The sequence below is a fragment of the Cryptotermes secundus genome, unplaced genomic scaffold (assembly GCF_002891405.2).
Source record: "Cryptotermes secundus unplaced genomic scaffold, Csec_1.0 scaffold123, whole genome shotgun sequence".
Taxonomy (NCBI): domain Eukaryota; kingdom Metazoa; phylum Arthropoda; class Insecta; order Blattodea; family Kalotermitidae; genus Cryptotermes; species Cryptotermes secundus.
The window spans coordinates 217,368-235,639 of record NW_019736394.1 but is presented as its reverse complement, the minus strand read 5'-3'; the positions used below and the strand labels follow the sequence as shown (position 1 = coordinate 235,639).

At 37.0% G+C, this 18,272-nt stretch overlaps 1 protein-coding gene across 4 annotated transcripts in view; it reads right to left on the bottom strand.

Annotated features, from left to right (window-relative positions):
• Positions 1–780: 780 nt before the first annotated feature.
• LOC111869789 (protein Smaug homolog 1) overlaps positions 781–18,272 on the bottom strand; it is an 82,787-nt gene continuing 65,295 nt past the window's right edge. For 2 of the 4 annotated variants that reach the window (XM_023861553.2, XM_023861552.2), the window contains exon 12: positions 781–2,086. In XM_023861553.2, coding sequence (XP_023717321.1) covers positions 1,856–2,086 — 231 coding nt within the window. In that variant the 3' untranslated portion in view covers positions 781–1,855. Of the gene's footprint in view, positions 2,087–11,993; positions 13,328–14,471; positions 15,417–18,272 lie in introns of those variants that run through there. The other 2 variants (XM_033753558.1, XM_023861556.2) reach the window with 2 other exon arrangements.

The window sequence follows — 18,272 nt, the reverse complement described above, 5'->3', positions numbered from 1 at the left end:
CAAATCAAATTAAAGTCTCAGAGTCTTATTTTCTTTAGGATAATTGCATGAAATGCTTATCAATTAAACCACTATTTCCAATTAGAGATTAAACATACATTGCATACCTGCATAAATAGACAAGACATCTTTAAAATGTATGAACACAATTTACGATTATCATGTTTGGTGTTAAACCATTGCACCATCTGTTACATATGGATATTTCTAATATTAAACTGCAGCACCCTGTTGCACTGCATAGAGCTGATTCCGTGTTCCACTTTTTTGCTGTCTGTGCAATGTTGCTGAATAGCAACAGTTGGTTAACCCACATAACCTAAAATTAATCTGAGGCAACTACATAAGAAAAGCAGGAAAAATTACAGTCAGCAGTAATTTCCTCCATCACAACAACCCGTACACCTGATGATGCTGGTTAGGTCAAAATATGTAGTGACAATAAAGAGAAAATGATAATATTAACTGACATTGCACATAGATGGCAAAAATGAGGAAAGAAAAGTCAGATGGCCATTTCTATTAATCAAGAAGTCAATGTTTAGACCACATACACCATCTTCCATAGTTGTTACTTGGCATAACTGTTTCATCCACATATAATGTGTGCTAATTCTAACATCCAAAACCTATATAAAGAGAAAGAAATAAGTGACTGAAGTTTCAACCATAAATAAAACTGAAGAATATCAAATGAACTGGCTATAACACATATATAGAATGAAGAGAAATACAAATCATTGCAGCAAAGAAATTCTATATGCCTCCTCAATATTAGCATTATTCATTTGTTAAATTATTAAATATTTACTACTAATGTTGGTTTTTTCAGAGTGCCTTACTTCAAAAGCCATCCATTTCATTTCACTTGTTGAATTATCATGTTCACAAAGTTTTATTTAATGTTTTCCCTCCACTTTATACTTTTAAGAGGTGACCCATGTGCAGAAAATTCTACACTGAATCCAGTTGGTCTTGGAACTGTTGACCTTCCATATGGTTACAATTACATTACTAAAAGCAGGTATTTTACTTTTATGCATCAACATGACTTTCAATTGCATAACCTTCTTATTACATTTATGAAAACTGGCCATTTTGTTCATTTACCTCTAGGGGCAACCCCAGACATATTAATCTGTGAAGACGAACTGCACAGAAACGGGTCTTAAGGTGTTCAATGCAAATGAAATTAAACCTTCTTATCAGTGAACCAATTTAAGCTGATGCTTAGGACTTGGTTTCCATTGCGCATATATTACACCATACAGATAGCGGGGGGTTGTGCCAGTATGAGTAACATCTAAAGGATAGTTCTAGTAGTTTAAGTCAGCAGAAGAGAAATGCTCGTTATTCTTGGACTAGCTGCATAGTTAGAACGCAAAAAAAAAAGAAACCAGCACGACCATGGAAATACTCAGTTTTCAAGAATTTATAAGTGTAGTCTCATGCGCAGAAGCCTTTCATGTTATTACATTTTCTACAGAGCAGTCTTGGTATTACACAGCTTGTAGTCTGAAATCAGCTTGCTGGCCAAGTTTCCATAATATGTCACATCTTAACATTGAAAAGAGGATACCAACATATTGCACTGGCACACTTCATGCATGTCCAGTAGCTGATTGCCTTCAGTCTACAGTTGGCAGCTCTCTTTACAAGCAATCTGTGGCATACATGACTCAAACCACTACTCTGTTTAAGGAAACCATACAAAGAGCACAACAATGGACAGGGATATGCACCAAGGCTCCAGCAATGATTCTGACTACACCAAAATTACAGCCATAGTTCTTGTCTTCTTCAATCACAAGAAAGCCCACAAAATCCATCCTCACTGGAATGGAAGTAGTAGTCTTCAGAGCTCTTGGCTGTAGTTAAAACCCTGCATGTGGACTTGGTCTCGAAGCCAAGGTGCAAAACACTTTCTCTGGAGCCAAAGGAATGGACCACTGCAGGCTAGAATAGAGGACAAGCTACCACAAGAACCAGAGCTCACAAGATCTTCAAGTTGGTGTGGGAGGTCAAGCAACTCTCTCAATGTGGGCTGGCCTAGTGGATCAGCTACCATTATGACCCAACCTGGGACCTGAAATGGTTGAAAGGATCAATTTGGCCAATTAACTCAAGCATCTGTCAGCCTTAATGACAGCAGGCTGCCACTTCCATAATATGTTCACCACTTGGTGATATGGCCCCATTTCACAGATGCAACCCAAAGAAAAGCTGTGCACAAACCTCAACAGATCTAAATAGCAATTATGAAGGTGTGGTCAACGTCAGTGTATTGTAACCGGCAAGGAGCAGAGTAATTCCTTGATGTTGGGCATGAGATCCGGATAAGATACAACCAACCAGCCCAGTGACACTTGGAAACTCACCAGAACAAATGATGCATGTGAACCAATGACAACAACAGTAAGGGTAAAAGGTGATCATGCACCACTGGAGTCCTGCAAGTCTTCATCTGACAAGATAACAACCCGATCTGTGGAGTATGGACTAGCATTGGAGGACAAACCAGTCTGCTTGCATGGGATGCTGTATGATTTAGAGATAACAATCAGAAATTTACTGATGTCACACTGAAATGTATACAACTGTAGAAAATAAAGTACCATAACTCTAGGAATCACTCTTGGTCCTAAAGGTGTTCACTGGTATTCTCCACTCAATCCTAGTCTGACCAGTGGATATAAATATGGGTCTCAGGTCATAATAGTTCACCCCCTGCTTGAATCGATTCTGCCAGAATTTGATCATTACCTGGAAATTTATATGGTCACGTACAAGGGTAGGCTTTACAGAACTATTAGGCTTATTTTGGACTGTATCCATCGTCTGGTATATATATATATAAGACAAAAAACCACAACGTTTTGGAGACTGGATCTGTCTCCGTCCTCGGGTGGATGGGGCAGGATAGACCTGCTAAGTTGGGCCTGTTACAAAGAGCTAGTCTCAATCACTGGACGGGATTGAGACTAGCTCTTTATATATATATATATACATATTATTCAGATTTATATGAATATAATACTAGAAAGAAAGATGATTTTCATGTACCACATTGTAACACATCAACTTTTGAGAAATGTGTTATCAATATGGGTATTAAATTGCATAATAACTGCCTTCGGAATTAAGAAAATAAGATGGATATAAAGACATAGGCTAAAGTATTTTTACTGGATCATACATTCTATAAAAGAGGGACAGTAATAAGCACAGCAAAACCTCTATTGAGCAACTGAAACAGATAACAAATGGTTGCTTACAGTATATCAATGTGATCAGTGATTGACATGGTGATATGTAGCACTTCTGATTTACTGCAATACTCTTACAATTCCCTTGATATACCCATAAGGTTAACAAAACTAGTATCACAGGCATTTTTTAAAACAATTTACATTTTGATTTATGTACTGTATTCAATTTAATCATTTATCTGGATTAGATAGTGTGTGTTATATTTTAATTGTAGGTTTAACCATGTTGAGTAATTATTTATTGTTGATAAATTCTAATCCTTTAGGCATTCGTGCAAAAGAATCTCAAGAATAATGTATTTAATGATGTGACTTGTTCAAGTGCTACTGTTTTAGCAATTATGAATGCTAAATAAAATAAATACATGGATAAATGAATGAAGACTGAATACTCTTTCCACTGATTTCCATAAAGTTAGAACGCTGTTAGGAGGAGGAGGAGGAGGAGGAGGAGGAGGGAGGAAGGAAGGAAAGAAAGAACGAAGTTACTGACTAATAAACATTATTCAACTGAATACAACCTCAAGAGCAAGCTGTCAGCATATGGGATATCTTGCCAAAACTTGTTAGATGTTAATAAAGTTTCTTCATTATTCCAAGATTAATGATTCATCATTACACCTTTAAATTTAACATTTATCTATATAATGTCTGAATTTATAAGTGGAATATTCATTTATGTGTAGATGAAGGAAATAACTGCAATGATCACTATACAAATCTGCCACAAACTGGTACTTTCAAAAGCGCATGCACATACACAAACTGCAGTTTGTGCCAAGTCCTATCATGAACAAGCAAGTACGATACACTACAGAAGACAGATATGTGGTCAAAGAAATAACAATAAAGTATGCAATGGACAAAATATAAATTATAAAGAAAAACAGTTCCTTGTGCAATGCACAAAAAATTTACGTCACATCAATAACACAGATATATGAAATTTATTTACAAGTACATAATTATTAAATTCAATATAACATCAAGTAAATGCTACATATCTTCAATTGAGCACAGAACATACTTAAGGAACATTAGACATGCACTAAAGTTTCCCCTGTGTTGTCATTGGCAATAGCAATTTCAGAGATAGGGAGATCACCAGAACTTACTAGTGTCAGATATTAACTGCTACGTAGGCCTCAGTTTACAGGAAACTATTCAGCGCACACATACAGACTGTGGGGAAAAGTGGACACACAGAGAGACAACAGAACTGTGGGTGACTGAATCATGTACCTTTTCACACAGTGATATGAAGGTATCAAAGTGAATCCAAAATAAGAAGCTAATCAGCATACATACCCAAAAAATGTTTTGTTACATCTGCCTTCATGCTAAACAGTCTATTCAGAAAATAAGAACTATCAAGTACATTAATCCTAATGAATATACCAAAACATAAGTTTCATTCAAGAACGATGCTGCTTAAGCTGAAAAAAGTTTAATGCAGCCCTCATAATATTGTGTTATGAAGCACCGCACTTCATGGATATTAGATCACAGTTAAGAGGACTCCAGGGCCACCAGACTTTAAACCTATAAATTCCTGTTTTTGGAGCCACCTGAACCCTGTAACCCAGAACACTGTTGGCACTTGTGGCAAAAAAAAAATGTCTCTATCCTGTACATCCATATGTGTTACGTGTCAACACATCTGTTCAAGCAATAACACATACCAGAATCTTGTGGAAATCACGGCTGCATCAATATGTTCTCTACCATGTACAATATAAGTGATTCTTCCATTTTTATGGGAGTTGAAGGAGATACCTGTAGTCTCATAAGAAAGTATTTCCAGATACAAGTCTGGCACCCTAATACCACTCTTGAAATAGGCACATCACTCTATGACAACCCCACAAAATATGTACCCCAATAATATGTCCCAAGTCAAATACAAAAACATGAATTCGGCATAAGTCTTACTAGGAAAATCATTCATCCTATATCTGGGCTATTAACTACATAAAGTGTATGTGTGTAAGAAACAAGTCACATTTAGAGTATGTGAAGAATCCAATTTTACAATTAGATTTTGCCAATAAGGAATAAATTTATTTCATAGGAATTGATAATGCAGAGATTTTCGTAATAAATTTTAGGCCTTTTATGGTCTATGGTCACTCAAATGTCATGACCAAGTTACAATTTATAACTGACCCATTGTCTTCTCCCCTCCCTGCCTAGTGAATTTCAAATTCTAATAATCACAGATCTACCTACATACCCACAAGTCTTAATCCAACAATGTTGTGGGTACGGTTCCATGCTATAATGTTTCCAGCACAGATGTCGTATAAATCGTTGATGAACATGTAAACTCATGGGTAAGCCTCAAAAAAAAAAAAAAGAACTTGAAATAAAATCAACAATTACCATAAACATATTCAGAGTCTTGAGGTGTTCATGGCGGTATGTTTGAGATTTAAGTTTTCTGTTTTGGGTGATGACACCGTGGTGTGACAAGCCGCTACTCTGTTCCAATTTATTTCTAGATTTTCAGTCAAACAACTTTTTGCCTAACCTGAGACTTTTTTAAAACAAGGCTATTCAATTTTGTGTGAAAATCTAGAAGGAGATGTAAAAAACTGAATTACTGTCCTCAGTGAGAATTTGAGATGTTTACTGGATACTTGTACATTTTTGTCATTGTAAGCAATGAAGATCACACAGCTACACGAAGTGTTTGATTAAAAATGCGCTGAAAGTGGTACTCCTCAATTCTAACAATTTGAGTAGCACATAAGAACATCAGACAGTCCCTAAAATATCGACATATCAACTTGCCACATTATGTGTCATCAATGAAAAGATAAAATACAATACAAAGTACATAATTCCCATTTCTTGACAGCCTGGGAAGGGAACTTCTGATATTCAAGTTTTCTGTCTTGCCACATTACTGGCTAATATACTTTTCACATGATATTTGGAAGATTCCATTGCAAAATAACAGGAACATGATGGGAAGAAAATTCTGTATGTGAGATGTAAATGTAAATCTCTTATATGCTATGGAAGAATAAAAGCCATTTATGCACATCTTTAACACAAACCACATGCCTTCCAAGAATAGAAGCAAAATCCGTAACAGATACATAACAAAAATGTTTTATACACTGCAGTATAATACAAAATTTATGCCACCTTCAGGTTCACACATTACAACATAAGACAGCTAAGTACAGCATGAATGAAAATAGGCATCAGAAAACAAAACTTGTAAATAAAGGAAAATACAGATGAAACACAAGGTCTATGAAAAATGGAAAACAAGCTGGAGTCCAATGTCTAAGAGAAAAAAAAAAGAGTTGCATTTAATTCTCATGAAAAGGGAAGATGGTAAGAGTGCAATATTCCTAAAATAGGCTGATGGGGTCAGCATTTCCATGAACAAGAAAAATGGATACAACTGGAATACAATGGTCATGAATAATATGGATGGGCAGTTTGAGCACAAACTTCATAAAAAGTAAGAAACTGTCAATCACAATTCTCATAAAAATGTGAGAAACAGAGCACAAGGCTCATGAAAGAGGTAAAGACTGTTCATGCAAGAGCACATGCTATGTAAGTGAGGTGCATAAATTGAATATAACAGGGAAGCCATATTCATCCGTCTCTTTCTGCACAATTCACCGCTAAAATCACCGAAGTAATTTTGATTATGTATTGTATGAAGGGGTCTACACAAAATTTGGGAATGTTTCATTTTGTTCTGCAATGGCCTGGCACAACTACTACTCTCCAAGTTGCTCATCCGCCTATTTAAAACATTAACATCCTACTATAATCCTAATAACAGTGTTCTACATGAAAAGCAGCCAAGTAAAGTGATGAAATAACACACCTAAGCACATAACTCACAAATATTTTCCAAATTTGATAAAGAAAACTTGAAGTTCATGAAAGATGTCAAATTAGCAAACTGGTGCTGTCATAGGATGTATGACAGTCTACTTTATCTAATGATATTAAGACAGCCCACTTTTACCGATTGTGTCCATTCTTTAAGAAAGAAAAAGTGCTCGTATGGGATCATTACGCTGTGCATGAGTGTGTGTGCGTGTGCAAAGCTGTCCCTGTAATAGGCCACTGAGGCTCCCACATGTTTCTAAACAATCAGCTCACAGATGGCAGTGAGGCTGCTGGCCTGAAGTGCTGGCCACCCTTCAGCCCCAGGAAGATTCCTGGTACTCACTTCAGTTAGAGGCTGAGTTGACCCCAGGACCACTGTGCAGTTTGAAGGATTGTTCAATTGAAAAATCCAATGACCTCATGGGGAATTTAACCTGCAAACCTTCCGGCTCACTGCAGAGCATCTGAACCAGCTTTGCTATCACATTTTGGAGGGGGTAATTTTTATGAGATTCAGTATAAATACTATGATACTGGAGGTCACTCAGTTTTTTTAATTTCCTCATTCATTCATGGTGCTGAGCCCTTCTTGAGATGCCACCAAATAACTTTCCCGCATTTTATGAAACCTGCAGGTTTATTACTGTGTTCACAAGAACCCTCCACTGGTCCCTATCCTGAGACACAGCAATCCAATCCATACCATCCCATCCTATGCTTCCAAGAACCATATTAATATTGTTCATCCACCTACATCTTCGTCTTCCTAGTGGTCTATTTCCTTCTGGCTTTCCCACCAATATCCTATATGCATTCCTCTTCTCCCCAATTCGTGCTATATGCCCTGCCCATCCTAACCTCTGTGACTTGACCACTGTAATTATAACTGAAGAAGAGTACAAGTTATGAAGCTCCTCATTATGCAGTTTTCTCCAGCCTCCTGTCACTTCATTTCTCTTCGGTCCAAATATTCTCAACACCCTGTTTTCAAACACCCTCAGTCTATGTTTCTCCCCTACAGTCAGAGACCAGGTTTCAAACCCATACAGAACCATAGGCAAAATTATAGTTTTGTACGTTCTAACGTTTATGTTTTTAAACAGAAGACGAGAAGACAAAAGGTTGTGGCCTGAATGGTATCAAGCCATACCCGAATTCAATATCCTCTTAATTTCCTGTTGAATAAGGTTTTCATTTGTTATAGTCATTCCCAAATACATGAACTGTGCTACATTTTCAAAGGATCTGTTAGCTATGTTTATGTCATGATTTTGCACTGCATTCTGCTGACAGTACAGCATCATATACTTAGTTTCTTCTGTGTTTACTTCTTGACCAACCTCCTTACTAGTGTCAATTAAAGTCTGTTTTTTTTCTTAACGGTATCTATATTATCACCCAGTAGACTGACACCATCAGCATACACCAAAAGCTGATGTGTCCCATTTAATTTCAGTCCCACCTGATTTTTCTGGACCTTTCTAACAGCACACTGCAAGGCTAAGTTTTTTATTTGCTAAAATCGGTAATAACATTGCAGATGCATGAAAATGAGGTGGGAGTGATATTAACACCACTTATTTTTTTACTCTGAAATTATGCATGGTACTAATCTTGGAAAAATATTAAGATCTGGTTAGGGAATAGTTTTACATAATGCAAAACAAGAATGTGGTGGACATCCAAACATTTTCTTCAGCTTCTGGTGTGACTGTTCCACCTAACAAATAACAGGAAATGTGAACTTTGGTATGGAGATCCTTTGTAAGTCAGTAATTACAAATATGGTGACTGCAAATTGTTGCAAATGTATGACAAACTCTGTTTTAAAAACAGTTCATCTGGTGGAGCAGAAATCTATGCAACAGGAAAGCAGGATTTATTAAATCTGCACAGAATTCCTTGTTATGCTTAAACTTTTCATGCATTTCTTAAACTCTTTCACTAAAAATTATACAAATAATAGTTGATCATCGAATCTGAAGGAAAGTTCTGTAAACTTGACACTATGTAATCGTGTGTGTGTGTGTGGGGGGGGGGCACAGTCCCTAAGGTCAAGTTGTAGAACATGCGACACAGAGAATGGTTCTTTCTGAACCAGGCAAATATGCTGACTTCTTGCAGTGCATTCAATGATAGAGGCATCCTGGCAGCAGCAAAGAGCAGACGTAACATTTCTAACAGATTACTGCTGTAACTGCCAATAGCAGAATGAGTCATTAGCGCTGAAAAACATGTGCTGTCAGGTGGTCTGATCTTGTCACTGCATATGTCGCATTAATAGTCAGTCTGTGTTAGAGGTGTCGATAGGCGGTCAACATTTATACTGAAAAGAAGTTCACTACTGAACAGCATGTTTATTGTCAAAACTTTAGCAAGGAAAAAACTTAGAGAAAATGTATCCATAAGTTTTGTTGTAAATAACCTGACTAGCCAATTCCTACAAAGTTGTGACTTTCCATGGTTGTGAAAAAGTGGTGTGTCACAGGTTCAGTGTGTGACATAAAGCAAAAGAAGAGGATTGTGCTGACTGAAGAAAAGGTTGCAGATATTGAGGCATGACTACAGATCAGTCCTCAAAAATTGTTAAGACGCTTAGCACAGGAAATCAGTGTTTTGCTACGATCTGCTTTCACAGCCACAAAATTAATCAAATTTCGTCCTTATAAAATATAAGTTGTGAGTGAGCTGAAACAACCAGATTATGCAGCAAGACTTCATTTTTGCAACTGGCTGCTGCAAAATGTGCACAATGGAATCACAGATCCACAGCTTCTGTTCATGATTGATGAAGCGTGGTTTAACGTTAGAGGTCATGTTAATGTACAAAATGTAAGAATATGGAATGATGAAAATCCTCAAACTATAAAGCAAGTGCTATTACATAGGGAAAAGGTGGGGGTGTGATGTGCTGTTAAGTCCGCATCAAATCATTGACCCCTCATTTTTCCATGAAACCATGAACTCTGACTGCTACATTAATGATGTACTGAACCCATTCTTCAATAAGATGACTGCTGAAGACAATATGGATATTTTCAGCAAGACAATGCTACAGCACATATGGCTAATGCAACCATGGTAACAATACATAAAGTGTCTGAAGACAGAATAATCAGCAAAGGACTGTGGCCTGCCAGATCTCAGTTTCTGCGATTTTTATCTTTGAGGAAACCTAGAGGGCAAACTCTACAAGAATAATCCTTGCAGTACTGAAGTTCTGCAGAATTAAATAACATGTGTAAATGGTTCAATTACAGTGAACAAACTTCAGAAAGAGTGGCATAATTTATTTATGTGATGTGAGGCATGTTTTACAAGCAAAAGGGAGTCACTTTCAGCACCTGTTATAAAGCACAGTAAGTTTGTGTTATCTTTTTACAGTATTCTTATAAATGTGTGCATGTACAGAAACTGATGTGAGGGACTCAGTGACATGACTGTACTCTCACTAGTGCAAAAGGGCACAGTAATTGCGGAGAAACGTTCCAACTGCTCTACGCTGCTGTCAGGTTTCCTCTACGGCTGAACACTCTGTATTTGTTCCCCATGCTACCTCAGAGTTTTGTTGACATCTCTCATACTTGAAAATGGAATGTGTAAAAATTTATGGGAATTGATTTCTTAGTTTTACATTAATTATGTAATAACATTAATATGTGGTGAAAAATGGCATACAGCTAAAAGTAAAAGTAAGGTTATCCCTGTACCAGGCTGTGAAGGCCCATAGGGTTGCGAGACGTTGAGGGTCCCACACTATCTAGACAATCGGCTCGAAGATGGCTGTAAGAGTGTCAGCCTTACGCGCCAGCCGTGCTTTACTCCCCAGGAAAATTATTTAATTAATTCCTGGTACTCATTTCTGTTAGAGGCTGAGTAAACCCCAGGGCCTAGTGCGGCTGGAAGGATTAGGTCAAATGAAAAAATCCAATGACCTCATTGGGACTTGAACCTGCAACCTTCCGGCTTGTAGCATAGCTAACAAGCTGAAAAATATGTACATAGCACCAACAATACATGTGCTTTTGATCATTAATGCCCTGAAGATTTTCAATTCATATATGACTGCTAATTTTCTTCTCATATACAGAGCATAAAGCTGATGACCATGAAAGAACATGCAGATACATTTTCATAAACTCACGTTCAGTTGACTGCCCCAACACATGGCTTCCCATGTCAGCAATGAGTTCAAATATTCTTTGGGACAATTTAGTTTCATTTACTTGTATATGACATCACTATCAAGAAACAGTAAAGTGAATGTGTTTTTTCTCTGTAACTTCTGTTCATAAAATTTTGCACTCAGATAACTGACTAAGTGCAGAAATGCATGGAGGTTTCTATTCAAAACATCTCTTACTGCTACATTGTTTTAACCAAAACTGAAACAGGTAAACAAATTTTTGCAGAATGACCAGCATCAGGCTTCATTCTCTTGAGTGATTCCAGAGTTGTTGAAGAATGAGATGGTTATGCCAGCAGGAACATTTTTGCAACTTTTCATTGTGGTTCACCCAACCTCCTATCCAAAGGTACCAGGGGCTGTTTCACCAGTGGTAAAGCAGCAAGGGTGTTAAGCTAACCACTCACCTCCAGCCAGTGCCGAGGTCAAGAAAATGTTGATCTATACATCCACTACCCATACACCTTCATGGCATATTGCTTAAGTAGTTAAGCAGAGAGAAAACTTTACCTTTACCTTCATTGTGAACATAAAACTGAGGGATACTGATGCATGATAAACGCATCTACATAACAAAATTTGGATTGTTTCAGTGAATCATAGTCTCCAGTTCCATCATAGACCTTTCCTGCATACCTCTAAAGATGGCATTCAATTCAAAACTTANCACGGTGCCAAATCCCAGAAGACTGCTTTCTTCATAGTCACCGCCGTGAAAGCCTCAAATCTTGCTTAATTTATATGGTGTGAAGTCATACTTCTTGTAACGTATTATTAACAAATATGAAAATAACCATGCAATTCATCTTCAGTATTCTACAATAACAGAACACCTAACAACAGAAACTATCATTCTGCATGGAAGGTGGCAGTGACAGTGCAAATAACAGTTTCAAGAACTGCTGTTCCTAAACACAATTCTTAAGCCTGACATCCTGACAACACTACTATAATCTGATTCAGAAACAATGTAGCATGTAGTTGAGTACAAGGGTTCATGCCAAAATCAGCAAATTCAATTGGCACATTCTAAACTATTGCTTTTAACGAGCGCTGTGCTTCTGATAAAGACCGTTAAACACGACAGTGTTAGCAGATTTAAAGTTCATAATCTTCAATTTTCAGGAAATGTTAATTACCTGACAGGCACAAACCACATTGCCTGGTACAAAAACTAAAATCTTCTTAACAAACCACATCTGAGTATAAAGTAAAAAGAGTGATATCAAGCAATCTCATTTGTACTTACACAATTTAACTGAGTTCATAACACAAACTTCCAGTCACGGTATGAGATCATTAATAACTAGCATTTCTTATTGGTATATTAGTGCCTTACTACAATCTAATAAATTCAAGGTTATCCCACAGGCTGAGCCATATCTTTTAATATAAGCACACATGCTGGGAAGCTTTATACCAGCTGTTTCCATCATCAGGAAGGACAATTTCAATTTGCCAGTTAAATTGTTCCACGCTAAAAAAAGTTCAGATATCGTGGCACCTAAGGTCATCAGAAAGTTGTCTGGTTACAAGACCAATAATATTACAGTAAATTTAAAATACCCAACAAAAGCTTGCATATGCAAGTACAACAGTCTTCATACATACAAATAAGACAATACAAGTATACAGCGTGTACTTAACCAGCACATTTGGCAGAACATATATAAGAAATGCAGACATCTGGGTTCAAGTATTTTAGAGTACTTATTCAGATATGCTGAAAAAGCATTTATGTTCATGTGCACACACCCACACACACATACAGATCTATAAATTAAAGTGTAACAATGATGCATTCAATTATTATCAAGAATAAGGGACTCTAGAAATCAACATATGTGCTTAGAAAACCATTTATGATATATTCATGCCTTTTTATAAATTAGTATGTTGTCTGAGATAATAATTACACTATTTGCACAAAGAATTCAATATTATATCTCAGTTTAGGACCGACTGACACCGGCCTATCTTCTTGTCATTATCTAAATTCTTCTGTTTTCTGAAATTCATATTAAACATGACACTAGAGTTGTATTCAAATGAAAAGGAAACATGCTATGAATGGCATTGTGGTGGCAGTTCACTGCGATTAAGATATAGTGGAACCTCGCTTAATGAGCACCTCTCATAACGAGTAATTCGCATAACGAGCAAAACAAATTGTAAAAAAAATGACTCGCTTAACGAGCGACATTTCGCATGAGTGACGAGAGGGGAAGTCCCGGATTGTGCACTTGCTAAATCAGTCTGTGTTTAGCACTCGTTCCGCTAGCATCTCAGTGTCGCTTGTGATCACACATTTTTCGTCGTCATCGTCGTCACTGGCATGACAGCCCTTTGTGAGCCTTGGCTTTCCTCAGGATTGCTCGCCATTCTTCTCTATCCGATGCTACATTCCTCCAGTTCTTTACACCCACAATTCTTATGTCCTACCACACATATTCTTCCCATCTTAACCTTGGTCTTCCCACTCTCCTATTTCCTTCTGTTTCTGTTTTCAGACATATTATTTGTGATTTTTTTTGTGCAAAGTTTAATAACCCTCGCAAAAATGTCCCCAAAGAAAAAGCCACAAAAAGACAGCCATAAGAGAATAAAAATAACCATAGAAATGAAACGTAAAATCATTGAAAAGCGAGAACAAGGTGTGAGCGGGGCTGATCTAGCACGCACATACAATCAGTCTACATCAATGATTTGCAAGATTTGGAGTTGCATTGTGTTTCACAGCAAGAAGTTGTGGAGGAGAGTTTGTCAGAGGAGGAAGAGGAGGTAACAGCAAAGCAACAATCTTCTGGAGCAATAAGAGAAATGCTGAAAGCATGGAAAACTGCTGCATCGTACATTGAGAAGCATCACCCTAATAAGGCAGTGGCTGTGCGCACTACAAATTTATTTAATGATAATGCTGTGTCACATTTTCACCAAATTTTGAAGCGTCAGCTAAAACAAATGTCTCTAGGCAGCTTTCTAGTAAAAAAGAATAAGATATGTATCATAAATAATAAACTAATTATCTTTATTTTTTCTTCTGCAAATTGAATTCACATTCCAGGTTCATTCCTTCCACATAGAAGAAAAGATGAAGATGAATCACGCTCCTTAACAATGTATTCTTTGAATAAACGTTATACATATAATTTTTTTCAGTATTTTTTCGGCATGGAACATATTATCGTATTTTACATTAATTTATATGGGAAAAACTGTTTCGGTTAATGAGTGTGTCGCATTACGAGTAAGATTCTGGAATGAATTATGCTCATTAAGCGAGATTCCACTGTAATTTACTATTTAGTTTAATTTTGGAAAATGGCAGATTTTTTACATCAAAACAAATACTTCAGTGGTTTTGTAAAGTATATACAAGTGAAGCAATGACAACTTGTGATCACAGCACAAGCTTCCAAGCCTTATACTGTATATATTATTTTTTATATATAGTTAGTGAAAGCGCTGTAATTTACAAACAGTACTTACACACATGTTGTGTGTCCAATGGCAGATTAAGAAGAGCTCTGAAGAAAGGTAATACAGAATGTGCTGTGGGAGGTATATGTGGGGTAAACAGTCCAACGCTAATAAAATTCCTCAAAACATGTTATATGAATGTCAAGCCATAAAGCTTCTCTTTATGCCAGAGTTACTACATTTGTTGTAAGAACCTTAACAGGAAGCATCCAGACTGTAATTAAATGTAAGGAAAATGCATAATTGATATGAAATTGAATGATGCTTGTGAATGACTTGCATGGTGGTTGGTGACAACAAAGCAACCATGAACTTCACATTTTATCAAAATGAGTGGAAAATCAAAAAAAAAAATAACCACTTTTGTTTGTAATGGTACATTTGCACAACTCCCCTCCAGTCATTCTTTCATGTCAAGTAGACAGCCTTTACTTGGAAGTCTATAAAGATGAAAAACTTCAGAGCAATTCACAGCAAAGTGTTTTCAAATGGAAATCTTTATTTTCACACTCCAGCACAAAACACTCATAAAATATGTGATACACTGAAGCTAATAACTGATTTTCTTGTCAGAAGGCCCCAAGATAATGACAGTAAATGCTGACCATGAGCTTCACCTCAGAAAGACAGAGAAAGAACAAGCATCAATGAGGTTTCAACACTCGCAAAGAGAGCAACTATTATGCATTCACTTTTGATTTATAAAAGGCATTATCATTTCCTGTTCTAAGCATGTCAGTGGTATTTTAAAAAGAAATTCATATGACTGTAGTCTTGGTGTTCACAACCTTGTCAACAGCATGACATACATGTATGTCTAGGACAAAACCTAGGCATCATGATGATCAAAAGAAATGGCTACTTCTTTGCTACTACATCTGAAAAGAATATGAAAAATATAAAATCACACTGTTGGTGTCAGTGACATCTGTATAGCCAGAATTGTAAGATAAAAATCACTTTAATGTGAAAGAGAATGGCAAGTGATCTATACAGTAACATCAGTGTTGTTGACCACAAATTCTGTGGTAAATCACTTATATGCTTTTGCAAACCTAAACTCATCTTCAAGAGACACCATTAAGCATGTACCACCTGACTGCTACCAAATAACTGAAAATGCACAAAGGAAGAATACCGTGACGTGGACGGCGCAACAGGAAGTAGGGGTCACGTGAACTCTGCGTTCGCGCAACTCTCAGTAAACACCCCTCCCTGCTAGGCTGTGACATCACACAACAGGCGAGTCTGTGCAGTGACTATTGCTAGGCAATGCGTAGGTAGAAACACCTGACAACAATACCTGATATCTATGGTCAAGCAGCAATGTGTTCTCTATGTTGTCTGTGCTGAGCCTTGTTATGTTGGCAACTCTAAAATACTCAAATATAATGTTAGAGTTGGCAACATCATAGTAAACAATTTAAGAACTAGGTTATTTCTTGTTACCTAATGGATGTTTACTGTTATGTGTAACTACAGTTACGTGTGTAACAACAGTATCTTTATATTGTTGTGTTACTATGGTTATAAGCCTGTATGTGTATATAAGCCGTACTTCTGTATCAAATCTCAGAACCCCGTGTGGAGGCGGGGTCGAATACCACCACCGTGACCCTGCGAGTCATAGGAGGCGATGAAAAGGGAAGTCTCGATTCTGAGACAGTAAAATATGGTCGCGAGTCCCAAGGGACTCGGACCCAAGAAAGACTGCGCTGGCAAGGGCCAGCAGCATACACAAAAGACAGACCCGTCCTCTCGTCAGAGAAGGCGCCCCACAGAAACAAGACCGTAACTGTCAAATGATATAATTAATATCTGGTCAGACTTACTGACTGACTGACTGACCGTCAGTCGCAATGTGACTTTGACTTTGACAAATCTCAGAGTCTTAATAAAGCAGGAGTAGAGTGAACACTGATTCTCACTTACCATTCGATCCACGTGAAAGTAACAAAAATAACAGGTTATGGGCCCAGGATCGTATCATTGATAAGTGTAAAAAGTATAGAAGTGAAAAATGTTATTTAAAAGTGATCCTTTGGACTGACGCCGCTATCAAGACAAAGAAACAAGTTTCATCATGGCCACTTCGAAGCCCTTCGCGAATACTGATAGGCTCAAAGGACGCAAAAATTATAGAGAATGGTGCTTTGATATTCAAAATATTCTAGTGATTGAAACTGTGTGGTCAGCAGTCGAAGGGTATTCTGCAGAAGACACAACGCCTGTATCCATCAAGAAACAAAAGGACGAGAAAGCAAGAGCCATCATTTGTCTGACACTGGAGCCCCAAGTTAAATCTTACGTCGTCCAGACAACAATAGCAAAGGAAGCCTGGGACACATTGGAAAGAACATTCAAAGATCAGGGAATCAATAGTTGGATAAGTACTTTAACTGATTTGTGCTCTTTGAAACTTGAGGACTACAAAAGCATGCAGGAATATGTTAATGCCTTCATGTCAATAAATCTCAGACTAGTCTCAATGGACAAAAAAATAGATGAGCTATTAGCTGCATTAATGTTAAAGGGTTTAACTAAAGAGTATTATCCCATGCGTATGGCGCTTGAAAACTCCAACGTAACTCTGACTAGTGAGCTCATTAAATCTAAGTTATTACAAGACACCGAATTTGGTAAAAATGCAAATTCAGATTCAGCCTTAATGTCCAAAGATAAGATTAAACGTAAACCAGCAAAATGTCAAATTTGTGGTAAGCTAGGCCACACAAACAAAAACTGTTGGTTCAAAGATAAGGATAAGGCAAACAATAAGAATCATAACAATCAGCATAGGCAAAAATTTAAGAGCAATCAGTCTTCTAAATCAGTTCATAATACTGATGAAAATAAAGAAGGATCAGATCACAGGTGTAATGAAAATAAATGGAAAAATAAGACCAGTAAAAGATCCATGGATATGGTGTCTGCCCATCATGTTAAAGTTAAAGAGAACACTTGGGTAATAGACTCTGGTGCTTCACACCATATGACCAGAAATAAGACTATTTTGCAAAATTATAAAACACATGATTCTAAGGAACATGAAGTAACCCGTGCTGATGATGTGTTAACTAGTGCAGGTTTTGGTGATGTAAACCTTCTGAATGACAATTATAGCCATATCTCAGATGTATTGCATGTACCCAGATTGTCTACAAATTTGTTGTCTGTAAACTCAATTGTAAATAAGGGTACAATTGTGTTATTCACCAAAGACTGTTGCAAGTTATATGATTCTGATGAATTTCAGGTAAGAAGCAAAGTTCTTACCAAAGCATATCCCGAAAATGGGATTTATTGTTTAAATACCAAAGTTAACATGACCCAATCTGCAAATATAGCAACTAAAGATAAGATTAATACCAAAAAGAAAAATCACAAATGTGAAAAATCTTGTATTAATACTGTAAAGAATGAACAAGTTGCAAGTACCCAGCAAGTTGATGAACAACTGTTGTGGCATAGGC